This window comes from Rhinolophus sinicus, linkage group LG04 (assembly GCF_036562045.2).
Source record: "Rhinolophus sinicus isolate RSC01 linkage group LG04, ASM3656204v1, whole genome shotgun sequence".
Lineage (NCBI taxonomy): Eukaryota > Metazoa > Chordata > Mammalia > Chiroptera > Rhinolophidae > Rhinolophus > Rhinolophus sinicus.
The window spans coordinates 169867298-169881736 of NC_133754.1; the positions used below are offsets into that span (position 1 = coordinate 169867298).

Below are 14439 nucleotides of genomic sequence, written 5' to 3' on the forward strand. Positions count from 1 at the left end.
GTCCCCATCTCGGTGAAACCCTGGTGGGGTTGTCACTACACAAATCTGCCCCCCAACTAGTCATAAGAGTAAGCCCAAGACCAAGGTAGGCCAACACCATAGTATACCATCTATTAACAGTGATTCATCCAACACATAACCTAAGAGAAAAGACTTTCCCTGAACTGAAAAACTTTCTGTTCCCACCGAGGTTGCTAAGCTGGGGCAGCTGGGGCCCAACCCTCCCCACCACACAACTTCTGGTCAAAGAAAATGAGGCCAGCTCACACCAGAAACAGCAGAGACAAGAGGCAGCAAGAAAGGGAGAGTCCCACTCATGGGGATGCAGCTGTTGTTCAGATTCCATAGCTCCCACGCCCCACCCTTTGCAGCTATGGCTTTTTGCTTAAACTAATATGAGATAGGTTCCTGTTACCTGTGACAATGTCAAAAGAAGTCTCATTAACATACACTTGATGCTACAGATTGGACACAGAACTAAGGACAGCATTCTTAAGCAGAAAATGATTTTACCTTTCACCTGAGCCCAAACTGCACAGGAGCATCTTCTCACCTATAAAACAAAACACAGCAATACATTTAACTCAGTGGCACCTGAGGTCAGTTTAAATAGTACAGTTTAGCCCTCCAAGATTCAGGGTTTTAGCTGTTAGTTTAGACTACAAGATCTTTGCAGTCTCATCTAGCTCTAACATATTACAACTTAGCCCTATGAGCACCAGGTGTTCAAGGGACTGCCTTGGGTAGCAGGCACACAAATGATCCCAGGAATCACTTCTATAGCTTTCTATAGATCTCAGAAAGCACACACTGTGGGTAAACCACAGGAATGGCAATAAGTTTCATTCCTCTTGCCAGCTCTGAGCAACTGGCACTGACTGCCTGCAGGACGATGTTGAAAAAGATTCTGATATCACATCCAGGTTCAGCAAGAAGTCATGGTGCATGTGATAGGCAAGGCTATGAGAAGTCCTGGTAAATAATAATATTTCACCTATCTGGATGACACTTACCTAGCAACCTCAGATACCCAACATGTACCCAAGAACCAGGAAGAAAGCAAGAAGAACATGTTATGAAAGTTCATCCATGGTAGAAGAGACCCACAAACTCATTGGAATGAAATACTTTCTCTTCTTCTCCCCCACTATTATTTTATGCATATTTGCCCAGTAAGAATGCTGGGATTACTGTCTATGATAAACTCAGCAAAATATTCCCCAGAGGAAACGGAATAGTAGTGGTTAGAGAAAGATCCCTCCAACTGCAATGGAGATTCTCTTTCAAGTGACAGCCTTGGCCATTCTGGTTTTCATTTTATTCAAAATTAAAAAAGAAATATCTATACTGGAAAACTCTGGGAAAAGCTTAAAATGGGCATAAGGCTTTGAATGTGACTAAATTTTGCCTGATGCTCAGGCATCAAGTCCATCTAATGAAAGATAATATGCAAGACTAACCAGTAAAGGAATGGCAATACATTCCTGTATGTATTTCAAGACATTGGGGAAGAAAAACAACTCCAATAGCAAGGCAGTAACTAAGGAACTGAGTGTACTAAAGGAAAGAAATTGGCAGGGCCGGGTGAAGAAGGGAACTCATTAAAATGAAGTGCCTTGATGAGATTTGTATTTTATAAAACTTATTGTGGGAGCAGTATGAAAAAAGGAGACAGGCAGAAAAACAGACAGGAAAGATGAGTTAGAAAATTCATGTTCGTGTTGCCAGAGGGTAAGGTGGGTGGGGGGTGGGGGGTGGGAGATGAGGGTAAGGGGGATCAAATATATGGTGATGGAAGGAGAACTGACTTTGGTTGATGAACACACAATGGGATTTATAGATGATGTAATACAGAATTGTACACCTGAAATCTATGTAATTTTACTAACAATTGTCACCCCAATAAATTTAATAAAATAAAATTTAAAAAAAAAATTCATGTTCACTAACTCTGGGTGGTGGATACACAATGTGATTTATAGATGATGCAACACAGAATTGCACACCTGAAATCTATGTAACTTTACCAACAATTGTCACCCCAATAAACTTTAATTTAAAAAAAAAAAAAATCTTTCCCCTAGAACCAGAAGGAAAAAAAAAGAAAAAAATTCATGTTCAGACAAGAGATGTCAAAGGCCAAACAGTGTTAATGAAGAAGGAAAGGAAAGGATGATTTTAAACAGCATTAAGATGATAGAATTGACACAATTTGATGAAATTTGATGATGGGCCGGACAAGAGATAAGAAAAAGGGAGGAGACAAGAATTATTCCTAGGGGCTGGCCCGGTGGCTCAGGCAGTTGGAGCTCTGTGCTCCTAACTCCGAAGGCTGCCGGTTCGATTCCCACATGAGCCAGTGGGCTCTCCACCACAAGGTTGCCGGTTCAACTCCTCGAATCCCGCAAGGCATGGTGGGCAGCGCCCCCTGCAACTAAGATTGAACATGGCACCTTGAGCTGAGCTGCCTCCCAGATGGCTTAGTTGGTTGGAGCGCATCCTCTCAACCACAAGGTTGCCGGTTGGACTCCCACAAGGCATGGCCCCCTGCAACTAGCAACGGCAACTGGACCTGGAGCTGAGCTGCGCCCTCCACGGCTGAGACTGAAGGGACAACAATATGAAGCTGAACGGCACCCTCCACAACTGGGATTGAAGGGACAACCACTTGACTTGGAGAAAGAGTCCTGGAAGTACACACTGTACCCCAATAAAGTCCTGTTCCCCTTCCCCAATTAAAAAAATCTTAAAAAAAAAAAAAGAATTATTCCTAAATTTCTGTCTTAGCAACTGGGAGTATGGTGATGCTATTTATTGGGACAGATACACAGAGGAACAACAAAATGGGGGAATTGGAAAACTCACACTGCCTGATTTCAAGTTTTACTTACAAAGCTACACTAATCAAAACGGTTTGATACTGACATAAAGACAGACATTCAGACCTATGGAACAGAATACAGAGCCCAGAAATAAACCTTTCCATATATGGTTTTCATTTTATTCAAAATTAAAAAAGAAAAAAACCCTTCCATATATGGTCAAATGATTTTTGACAAGGATGCCAAACCCATTCAATGGGAAAAGAAAATCTTTGTAACAAATGGTGATGGGAAAACTGGATATCCACATGCAAAAGAATGAAGTGGGACTCCTACCTAACAACAAATATTAAAATTACATCAAAATGGATCAAACCTAAATATTTGACCTAAAATTCTCAGAAGAAAACAGAGGAAAAGCTTCATGAAATTGGATTTGGCAGTGATTTCTTGGATATGACACCAAATGCACAGGCAACAAAAGAAAAAAATAGACAAATTGGACTTCACCAAAATTAAGAACTTCTGTGCATCAGAGGACACTATCAAAAGAGTAAAAAGCCAGCCTACAGAGTGGAAGAAAAATATTTGCAAATTGTATATCTTATAGGGGATTAATATCTAAACTATATAGAGAACTCCTAAAACTCAACAACAAAGAAATAAATAACAACTTAAAAATGGGCAAAGAACTTGAATAACCCTTTCTCAAAAGATATACAAATTGTCAAAAACACCCACATATGAAAAAATGTTCAACATCACTAATCATTAGGGAAATGCAAACCAAAACCACAATGAGATACCACTTCTCATCCCTTAGAATGACCATTGTCAAAACAGAAAACAGCAAGTGCTGGAGAGAATGTGGAGAAAATCAAAGCCTTGTGCACTATTGGTGGGAATGTAAAATGGTGCAGCTGCTATGGAAAATAGTATGGCAGTTGTTTAAAAAAATTAAAAATGGAATTACCATATGACTAACAATTTCACTTCTGGGTATACCCCCCAAAATTTGAAAGCAGGGACTCAAAGATATATTTGTACACCCATGTTCATAACAGCAGTATTTGCAATAGCCAAAAGATGGAAGTAACCCAAGTATCTGTCTACAGATGAATGGATAAACAAAATGTGGTAGATACATACAATGGAATACTAGTCAGTCTAAAAAAGGAAGGAAATTCTAACATATGCCACAACATGGATAAACCTTGAGGACATTATGCTAAGTGAAATAATCCAATCACAAAAAGATAAATACTGTATGATTCTACTTACATGAGGTACCTAGAGTAGTCAAATTCATAGACAGAAAATAGAAGGGTAACTGCCAGGAGTTGAGGGAGAGACGGGGAATTGTTGTTTAATGACTATAGAGTTTCAGTTTTGTGAGTTGAAGAGAGTTCTGGAGATTGGCTGCATAACAATGTAATGTATTAGTACTACTAAACTGTATGCTTAAAAATTATTAATATGGCAAATTTTATGTTATATGTATTTTACTGCAATTAAAAATAAATGTTAAAAATAAATCACTGCTATAACGTTCTGGAATTAGATGGTGGTAATGGTTGTACAACCTTTTTAAAATTAAATTTTTTATTATTAGTTTCAGGTGTACAAAACAATGTAATAGTTTTGTGTAAAATGACATTTACACCCCTCACAAAGTGATAACCCCCTCCCCCAATCTACTACCCCTCTGACATTGTATATAGCTGTTACAATTCCACTGACTCCATCCCTATGCTGTACTCCACATCCTGTGACTATATATATATATATATATATATAATTAAATTATAGTTGACGTTCATTATTATTCAGCTTCAGCTTCAGGTGTACACTGCAGTGGTCAGGCACCTACACCGTCCATAAAGTGGTCTCCCTAATAAGCAAGTGTCCATTGGATACCCTACAAAATCTTTACATTATTGATTATAGTCCCCAAACTGTCTTTTGTATCCCTGTGGCAATCTTGTGGTTACTGATTGTGCTTTCTAATCCCCCCACCTTCTCCCTCATCCCCACTGCCCTCCCATCTAGCAACCCTGTTTTTCCTCTGTATCTCTGAGACTGTTTCTGATTAGTTTATTTATTCTATTCTTTAGCTTCCACATATAAGTGAGATCATATGGTATTTGTCTTTCTCTGTCTAACTTATTTCACTTAACATAATGTTCTCTAGGTCCATCCATATCGTTGCAAATGGTAAGATTTCATTCTTCTTTATAGCCGAGTAATACTCCATTGTATAAATGTACCACAGTTTCTTAATCTAGTCGTCTACCAATGGGCATTTCGATTGTTTCCATGTCCTGGCTATTGTGAATAGCACTGCAATAAACATAGAGATGCACAAATTTTTCCGAATTAATGCTTTGGATTTCTCTGGATAGATACCTAAGAGTGGAATTGCTGGGTCATAAGGTAGTTCCATTTTTTGAGATACCTCCATACTGATTTCCATAGCGGCTGCACCAATCTGCAATCCCATCAGCAGTGCACAAGGGATCCCTCTTCTCCACATCCTCACCAGCAATTGTTTGTTGATTTAGTGATGATAGCCATTCTGACTGGAGTGAGGTTGTATCTCATTGTGGTTTTTATTTGCATTTCTCTAATGATTAGTAAGGTTGAACATTTTTTCATCTGTCTGTTTGCCATCTGTATGTCCTCTTTAGAAAAATGTCTCTTCATGTCCTCTGCCCATTTTTTAATTGGGTTGATTGTTTTTTTGGTGTTGAGTTGAACGAGTTTTTTTTTATAAATTTTGGATATTAACCCCTTATCAGATGTATCATTGACAAATATCTTCTCCCATTCAATAGGATGCCTTTTTGTTTTATTGATGGTTTCCTTTGCTGTGAAAAACCTTTTCAGTGTGATATAATCCCATATGTTTATTTTCTCTCTTACTTTCCTTGCCTGAGGGGAAATATCAGTAAAAATATTACTAAGGGTAATGTCTGCAAATTTACTTCGTATATTTTCTTCTAGGAGCTTTATGGTTTCAGATCTTACATTGAAGTCTTTAATCCATTTTGAATTTATTCTTGTATATGGTGTAAGGAGGTGCTCCAGCTTTATTTTTTTGCATGTGTCTGTCCAGTTTTCCCAGCACCATTTATTAAATAGACTCTTTACCCCAGTGTAAATTCTTGCTTCCCTTGTCATAGATTAAATGACCATATAGGTATGGATGTATTGCTGGACTCTCTGTTCTGTTCCATTGATCTATGTGTCTTTTTTTATGCCAATACCATGCTGTTTTGATTACTATAGCCTTGTAGTATGATTTGATGTCATGTATCGTGATACCTCCCACTTTGTTCTTATTTCTCAAGACTATCGTGGCTATTCAGGGTCTTTTATGGTTCCATATACATTTTAGGATTATATGCTCTATTTCTGTGAAAAATGTCCTTGGTAGTTTGATAGGAATTGCATTAAATCTATATATTGCCTTAGGCAATATGGACATTTTAACTATATTAATCCTTCCTATCCATGAGCATAGTATGTGTTTCCATTTATTTGTAGCTTCTTTAATTTCTCTTTTCAGTGTCTTATAATTTTCTGAGTACAGGTCTTTTACTTTGGTTAAATTTATTCCTAAGTATTTTATAGTTTTTGAAGCAATTATAAATGGGACTGTTTTCTTAATTTTGCCTTCTGATAGTTTATTATTGGTGTATACAAATACAACTGATTTCTGAATATTAATTTTGTACAACCTTTTGAATATACTAAAAACCATAGAATTGCATACTTGAAATGGGTAAATTATATGGTACATAAATTGTATCTCAGTAAAGCTGTTTAGAAAGCTAAATGAATAAACAAACAAATAAATCACTACTGATTTTAATATGACGGTAACACTAATATATTTGAAACCCACAGGGGGAACTGCAATTCAAATATGCAAGTCCAAATATAAATTTTTTCAAAGCCCCTTCATCCCCTTTAGCAGCTAGAGAACAACACATGTTCTGTTCAGCCATATGAACAGATAACAATGACATCACAGGAAAGTTTCCTATAAACTCGAATTCTTATCCTAACCTCCCACTTTATTCCCTGTTATGGACTGAATGCTTATGTTCCCCCCAAATTCATATGTTGAAGCTCTGACCACCAGTGTAATGGTATTTGGTGGTAGGGCCTTTGGGAAGCGATCAGGGTTAGATGAGGTCATGAGAGTGGGGCTCCCATGATGAGATTAGCATCCACATAAGATGAGGAAGATTGAGCTCACTCACTCTCCACCGTGTGAGGAGACAGCAAGAAGGCAGCTGTCTGCAAGCCAGAAAGAGGGCCCTCATTGGGGAACCAAATTGGCCTGCACCTAAATCCTGGAATTCCTAGTCTCCAGAGCTGTGAGAAATAAATGTCTGTTGTTTAAACCACCCAGACTATGGTATTTTGTAATGGCAGCCCAATCTGACTAATACACTCTTCCAGACCAAAATCTCAATCTGGGATAGCAGCTCTCTGACCAATCTTTAAATTATACTCATTTTGTACTGCCCGTGCTGTGTCCATGACTAGACATGCCAAACCAGGGTTTCCAGGTAATTTTCCAGCAAGAAGGCCTTGTCTAAATCATAAAAACCTTTTGAACAAGTTCAGGGCAGGCAACATATTCTTGGTTTTAACCTTCCAGTCCTTAATTCCTACATTATTGTCACAAAACACTACCAGGCCTCTTTGCTGGAGTTCTTAAAAGAACTTTGCACAAGTTCTTAAAAGTACCTATTGGTTTTATATCAAGCATAATAGCACATTACACTTGTGTCTTATATAGAATTTACTAGTGCCTCAGTTTTAAATATGTGATGACCTTCCACTCTAAATGGCTCAAAGTCATCAGTCAAGAGATGTTTCTATTACTAGTAATTAATTTTTCCAGTTTCAATGACCAACCCTTATGAATTTATACCAACCTTACAGAGTTCTCCTGGGCAACCATCACAGTGGTTCCTCCAGAACATCTTCCATCCCTGACTGCCTGATCCAGCTGTTGCTATTCTGTTTGTCCAGCTCATTATATTTATTTATTATGTGATGAATATTTGGGTCTATGCCTCATGAAAGAGCCACTACTGGAAGAACACAGCTAAGGACAGAGGGGAGGAGAGGAGAACCTATGCAATAGCCAAGGAAGCAGAAATGCAAGCAGAAAATAATGCAAGCAGAAAATAATGCAATGCTGAGCTTAATCTGCCCCTCCCTCCCCTGCTTCCGGGAGAATGAGAGGAGGCAGCAGCCTGGCAGGAGTACGACATGGAAGTGACAGAGAGATCCAGATATTACTCTCCAACTCAGGCTTCAGCAGTGCTGGAGAATGAGAACATTTGTGAAGCTAAAGAGGAAGAATCAAAACCAGGTCAGTCCTAACGCAGTTCCAACCAGGTTCTCCAGGAAGTAGACTATCAATGTCCATAATGGTTTCACCTGCCTGTCCTTTAGAAAGGCAAAGTATTCAATACATTCTTATGGTTATTACATGCAGTGTCCATCTGGAAAACAAATATTCAAACATTCAAATTTCATGTGAAGAAGAAAATAGAGAGTTCATAAGAGCTTTTAAAGAAATATACCTTATTCCATTCACTTGTGATTCGTAATATGATGCAATAATCATTTCCTGTTTTCAAGGGTGCATTATAGTATTTCCCATAATACAGCCTGTCTCCAACAGCTATCTCCATGACTTCATTGGGGACATCTTTGGCCAGTAGTTCTGCAGCCACATATCCATCAGCATCAGAAGTGTTGCTAAAGAATGAGGTAGCCCCTTCAGAATCACAAGAAAACGTGCTTTGGAGGGCCAGGGGAACCACTAACACCTGATACGAACTGGAAGGAAAGAGAAAATGTCTATCAGACTCTCATTTGGGAGATTCATTCATTCATTTACTCATATTTATTGCATGCTCGCTATGAGATAAGCACTTTTCTAAGCACTGGAGATACAACACTGGACAAGAAAAAGTCGTTGCCCACATGGGATTTCGTCTGACAGCTCCAACAGTCAAGCAACCGGTTTTAACCCACAGTTAATGCCAGATGACACTGGGTGAGGAATCTCTTCACGTTCTGGCTGCCAATGGATGCCAAGGACAGCCTCCCTGTCTGGGAGAAGTTGCTGCACTGCCTTGGGCACACATGTCATAAAGTTGATCTAATCAGTGATTTTCACATGGGCAAATAAAGCCCAGCTGTGGAAAGGGTTTAGCAGTCAGTCACATGGAGACTGACTGCCTATAAGAGTTAATATATAATACTAACTCTGCAAAAAGACTCCAGGAAATCACATGGTAACCTAACATAGAACTCATGTGATTTACACTCCCTGCAGTTCATGGACTGATACCAAAGTTCCTATGAAATCAATGAGAAGCAAGGAGTGCAAAGTCACCATGAGTTCATCTAGTCTGGCAGTACCCTGATCCAGCCAGAAAGGCAAAATGTCACATGTACATTGTAAAACTGTTCCTTAAGTGTAGACATAGAAACAGGTTAGCAATCAGGTGTCATTTGTCATGTGTTTTGTTATTTTTTATCCCTCAAATAGAAAAGCTGTCTAAGAATAAAATTTCACTGAGAATGAATTATGCCTTTCTTTTTATTACCACCTACTCAGTGCATATTTCCTGCTACTTGTATAGTAAGTGTTTGAACGTCTGCTTTCTCTATCAGGCTTGATTGCAGGGATTTGAATGATTTACTCTTGTATCTCTGCAAATCCTTACACAGCTCTTTGGCTGTGATTGACTCCCCACTAATGTTTCTTGAGGTAAAATTTCAGTAAAGAGAAAAAACATGTATCATTACCTAATGTGATCAGGGTAATTTCCAAAATTCATTATCATGAGGCCACATAATTCCACTTTACCAGTAAATATACACTTCCTGTTCCACATTCCTGATGCCCCATGTCTTGCTTCCCATGAGTCACTAGGTTAAGAAAAGGTAGCCCTCCCCATAGAGTAGGTGTTCGATTTGGAAAGTCTTGGTTCCAAACATCTTAGGTGTCCTCGGGCTCTGATTTCTACAAACTCTGGGTTCACTTTCACCAGGTCAGTCCTAATGCAGTTAGGGATTTCTTTGAAGGGAATGAAGTAAAGCCTGCAGGGCAATGAGTTGTCACTGCTACCGCCAATAAACATTGACTCAGCCCCCACTGCCTACAAGGGAACACCTGTAACAACAAACTTTCCTGAGGACTTAAGATATCCCTATAAATGATGGCCACAGGTAAGAAAGTAAATGTTGCAGCAGCTCCATCCTGTCCATAAGCACACCTTCAAATCCTTCTCATTTTTCCAAGTAGGTGGTGGTGTTCAAGTTCACGGTTCCCCTGAACTACTTGGCTCTGTACAATTGCCCACTAGAGGCCCCATTCCCATGACAGAAAACGGTCTCCCCATTTAGCATGATCACAATCACCTGAGTTGCTTGATAATCATACAAAGTTCTAGTCCTTATCCCCAGACATACTGAATTCAATTTTCCAGGAGCTGAGTCTGAGAATTTAGCTTGCTGATAAAGCAGCCCAGGTGATTCCTCTAGTCTGGCAAGGGTGGGAGACACCGCCATTGAGAGGCCCAAGAATCGGCTACATTATCCACCCAAGATCCACAAGCTAAGGAAGAAAGTCTTGGTCCCAGAGCCCCGGCTCCACCATGGGCCCCAAACCACTGCCGCACAACAATGCACAAAGCAGGCTCAAGTCTGTTAACACTGGCAAAGCTGCTACCCCCAGCTCAAACCAGGTCTAGTTGTCAGGCCGAGGAAATTGCCCCACTTGCCTGCTGGTAATTGGCCCTGATGACGTGAGGGAAGCAGTTGTGGCTGTTTGGAACATGACTGTTCTGGAAGGACTCCTCACCTCTTTCCCACCACCCCCCTCCCTGAATGACTCACAGATCTCCACTTCCTGTTTTGGAGGCACTGACCTGCACAAGCCACAAGAGTAGACTGTCATTTGCCTCTTCTTTTTGCCTTACGTATAATAATTGTTTGACCCAAATATCACATTTGCTCTTGCAAATTCTTTCAGGCAGTGATATCACAACTTATGTTCTCTTTTAGCAACAGAATTATAATGTCTTCCAGTCACTTGTCAGGCATCAAGAAACAGAACAATTTAGGCAATACCCAGTCCTTGTAAGACCTTTGAGCATTTTACTGAACTTAAACTAATGGAAAGAGAGAAAAAGCCTAAGTTTCATTATAAATAGACACACAGGTAATATCTTTAGATGTTCTTTTTTATAATACCTCACATTTATTTTTACCTTGATTGTACTGGAGGGTCATTAGACTGATAGGTCAAGAGAGACATAAGGCAATGTAGGTTGTGTCAAGGATGGCAAAGTAGTGTTATCTCCTTGACTTATTCCTGTGAGCAAGTTGCTCATCTCTCCAGGACAACCTCTATCTTCCTCTCTAAAAAGGAATGATTCTGCTTTCCTAATTCTACCACGACATTTGTCAATAAAATGCTTAACTGAACACAATGTAGTCCTCCAACTGAGGTAAATTAATTCTATCCTACTATCATTTGGAGTCCCAGAAGCAGTCATTAACTACACAATGTCTGCCCAGAACTCAATACATGAATGAATTAAAAGAATTATTCAAATGACCCTTTCAGAAGCCACTATACATACCTGAAGATCCACCTTAAATCAAGAAAAATATATTCTGTCTGGTAAATGGCATGATGCTGCTGATGCACTGTCACTAACAGATATGTGAGTGTAAAGGATAACGCCTGACATGTCACAGACACCCAGCCAATGCTTGTCCAATGACTAAAGGAACAGATTTTATTTCTTGAGCTAAGCTACTTGTCTCTGGTCCTTTAAAAGTCTATTTGTTGGGAAGGGTGCTGGTTGGAATTAAAGGCCCAGTCTTTAATTTAAAGTGGCCAAAAGAATTTAAAGTGGCCAAAGAACGAAAAAAAAGAGGCCCTGACTGCATTGCCCCAACTGTTCAAGTGCAGCCACCCAAAGTTTCCAAAAACATTTCATGAGGTTTACTGGGCAACCCTGGAAAAGGGGCCACTACTGACCTGATCGGTCCATTTTTCTCCTTGGCTTTCCTCAGTTTTAGACGTGGTAGAGGCCCTCCATGTACTGAGAGAAAGTCTACTTCCGGAAGGGGAGGCTCTGAAAACATGTTGAAAAATAGGGCATGATCAGAATAAGTAAGAGCATGAAGAAAGTGGTCCTAGCGGGGCCATCAAGAGGAAAATTTTAATGTAAGAAGTGAGGAGTATGTTCTGATGCATGCTACAACATGGATGAATCTTGAAAACACTATGCAAAGTGAAATAAGCCAGACACACACAAAAAAAACAAATATTGTATGATTCCACTTGTACGAAATATCTAGGATAGGCAGATTCATAGACACAGGAAGCAGATTACAGGTTGCCAAGGATTGAGGCGATGGGTAGGGAATGGGAGTTATTGCTTAACAGAAATAAAGTTTCTGTTTGGGGTGAGAAAAATGTTTTAGACATATTGGTGATGGTTTACACATTGTGAATGTACTTCATGTCAATAAACTGTGGAAAACAGTTAACATGGTACATTTTATGTTATATATGTTTTACTATAAAAAATTTTTTTTAGAGAGAAGTAATGCCCCGGCACTGACAGAGGGTGGATGCTGTGGGCATTAATATTTACTTGGTGGATAAGTCCCTATTTGGTGGGGAAGACCAGCACATTAGACTTCTAGATCCTTTATTTTACTCTCCCAGCAACCAGATTTCCCAAGCAGATTTTCCACTGGGCGAAGAGTATACTAATTGTCTGACACTGGTGGTCCACCATCTAACCGGAAGTTACATTTATGTACCAGTTGTCATTCTGCCTTGCGAGAAACACAGCTTAGATGTATTGGGCACTAACCAAATATACTAAATGTGTCTTCTATATGCCTCATCTCATTTAATCTTCTCAACAATGCTATCAAGTAGATGAGATTTACAGGCGGGAAAGAGGAAGAGAGAACGGGAAGGAATAAAATACGACTCCTCTCCTACCTTCCCCCCCACCCCCCGCCAGCCCTGAACCCTGCCACAGTAAAATCAAGGACTAGGAAGCCAAAATAGATACTCAAGACTCTATTTATCCAATTAGAAAATAGCTTTAGGGTATAAATTCTCAATCCAAATTATAATAAATAAAAACTTAGACCTTCCTCAATAGTTTTTAAAGCTCTATTGAACGTTATTCATACACTGTCATTCAACACATTTATCACCCACCTCTATGCACCAGGCACCATATAAGGCTGGGAAGCCATAGAAATAATAGTTTCTATTTTCCCAGAGCTCAGAGTCTAATAGTGGAGATAATATTGTAAACACATGGTGCTTAGAGCTATGAGAAATTTATACAAAGTTGTGGGAATGCCAAGGAAGAACAGCTGGATCAAAGGGCAAGAGGGTGAGCCTATCAAAGACAGGAACAGATAAATGCAGGGGCAAGAGGAATAAGAGGGAGCCAGCACAGACAGAACTACAAGTAATTCAGTATGGTTGAAATGTGGAGTCCCAGCAGGGTAGAGGCAGGCACTCAAGTGAGAGGTGTGGGTAGAGGTCAGATGTGAAGTCCTGGACATAAGGAAAAGTCATTTAAAGACTCTTAGCAGATGTGTCTTTTAGAAATACAGTTTAGACAGCTCATTGGAGGATGAATTAGAAAAGAGCAGAAGCACAGGTCATCCAAAACAAACTCATAGACACAAACAGTTTAGTGGTTATCAGAAGGGAAAGGTGGAGGGGAGAGGTAGAAGAGGGTAAATGGGGTCAAATATATGGTGATGGAAGGAGATTTGACTTTGGGTGGTGAACACACAATGCAATGTATAGATGGTGTATTATAGAATTGTACACTTGAAACCTATATAATTTTATTACTAATGTCACCCCAAAAATTTTAATTTAAATTTAAAAAAAAAAATCTAGGTACAAAGTGCCTGAGATCTGAAGCAAGCGATGGCACTGAGAATGGAGATGGAAGAGCCACTCAGAGTAGAGACGGAACAAAATGTGGTGGAAGATGAGGAAGGAGAAGGAATCTGGGCTTGGGTTTTGGCAACTACGCGTATGTCAGTGGTGACATCCTTCATCAAGGTCTGGGGAACAGTTCAGAAGCAGCTCCCTTCTAGACCTGTGAAGTTTGAAGTGCTTGTGGAAATGTCCAGCAGGCAGTCAGAAATACAGGTCCAGAGATGGGAAGCAAACGGTGCTGGTGATACGGAGTCAGTCATCAGCAGGACAGGCCATGGTGACCCCGGGACAGTGTAAGTGCATCTGAGAAAAGACAAGCAGACCACCAGGAAATCCAGGCCCTAAGACCAGGTGGAAGAGTGAGCGTCCCCTATAGCTTTTGTTAAACGGTGATACATCTAGAATTTCTTCCAAAGTCACACAGATACGGTCGCATAGATTACGCATTAAACCTGTGGGACTGCCAGGGACCCTAGCAGATGACCTGGAACAGCCCCTGCTGACAGTCAAGGCCTCACACAGAGGGGTAGAAGGTCTACACTGCTTCCATGAGGTGCCCAGAAACAGATTCCA

General features: G+C 39.9%; 1 protein-coding gene across 11 annotated transcripts in view; it reads right to left on the minus strand.

The window, feature by feature from the left end:
* The window catches only part of SUSD1 (sushi domain containing 1), a 116489-nt gene that overhangs the window by 16323 nt on the left and 85727 nt on the right, over nt 1-14439 (minus strand). For 6 of the 11 annotated variants that reach the window (XR_012495891.1, XR_012495890.1, XR_012495892.1 and 3 more), the window contains exons 13-15: nt 11914-12010; nt 8432-8690; nt 514-553 (exon numbers count right to left, since the gene is read on the minus strand). Coding sequence is in view for 7 of the 11 variants with exons in the window: in XM_074330828.1 (XP_074186929.1) it covers nt 514-553; nt 8432-8690; nt 11914-12010 (396 nt within the window). In the remaining 4 variants the exon portion in view is untranslated. Of the gene's footprint in view, nt 1-513; nt 554-8431; nt 8691-11913; nt 12011-14439 lie in introns of those variants that run through there. The other 5 variants (XR_012495893.1, XM_074330832.1, XM_074330833.1 and 2 more) reach the window with 3 other exon arrangements.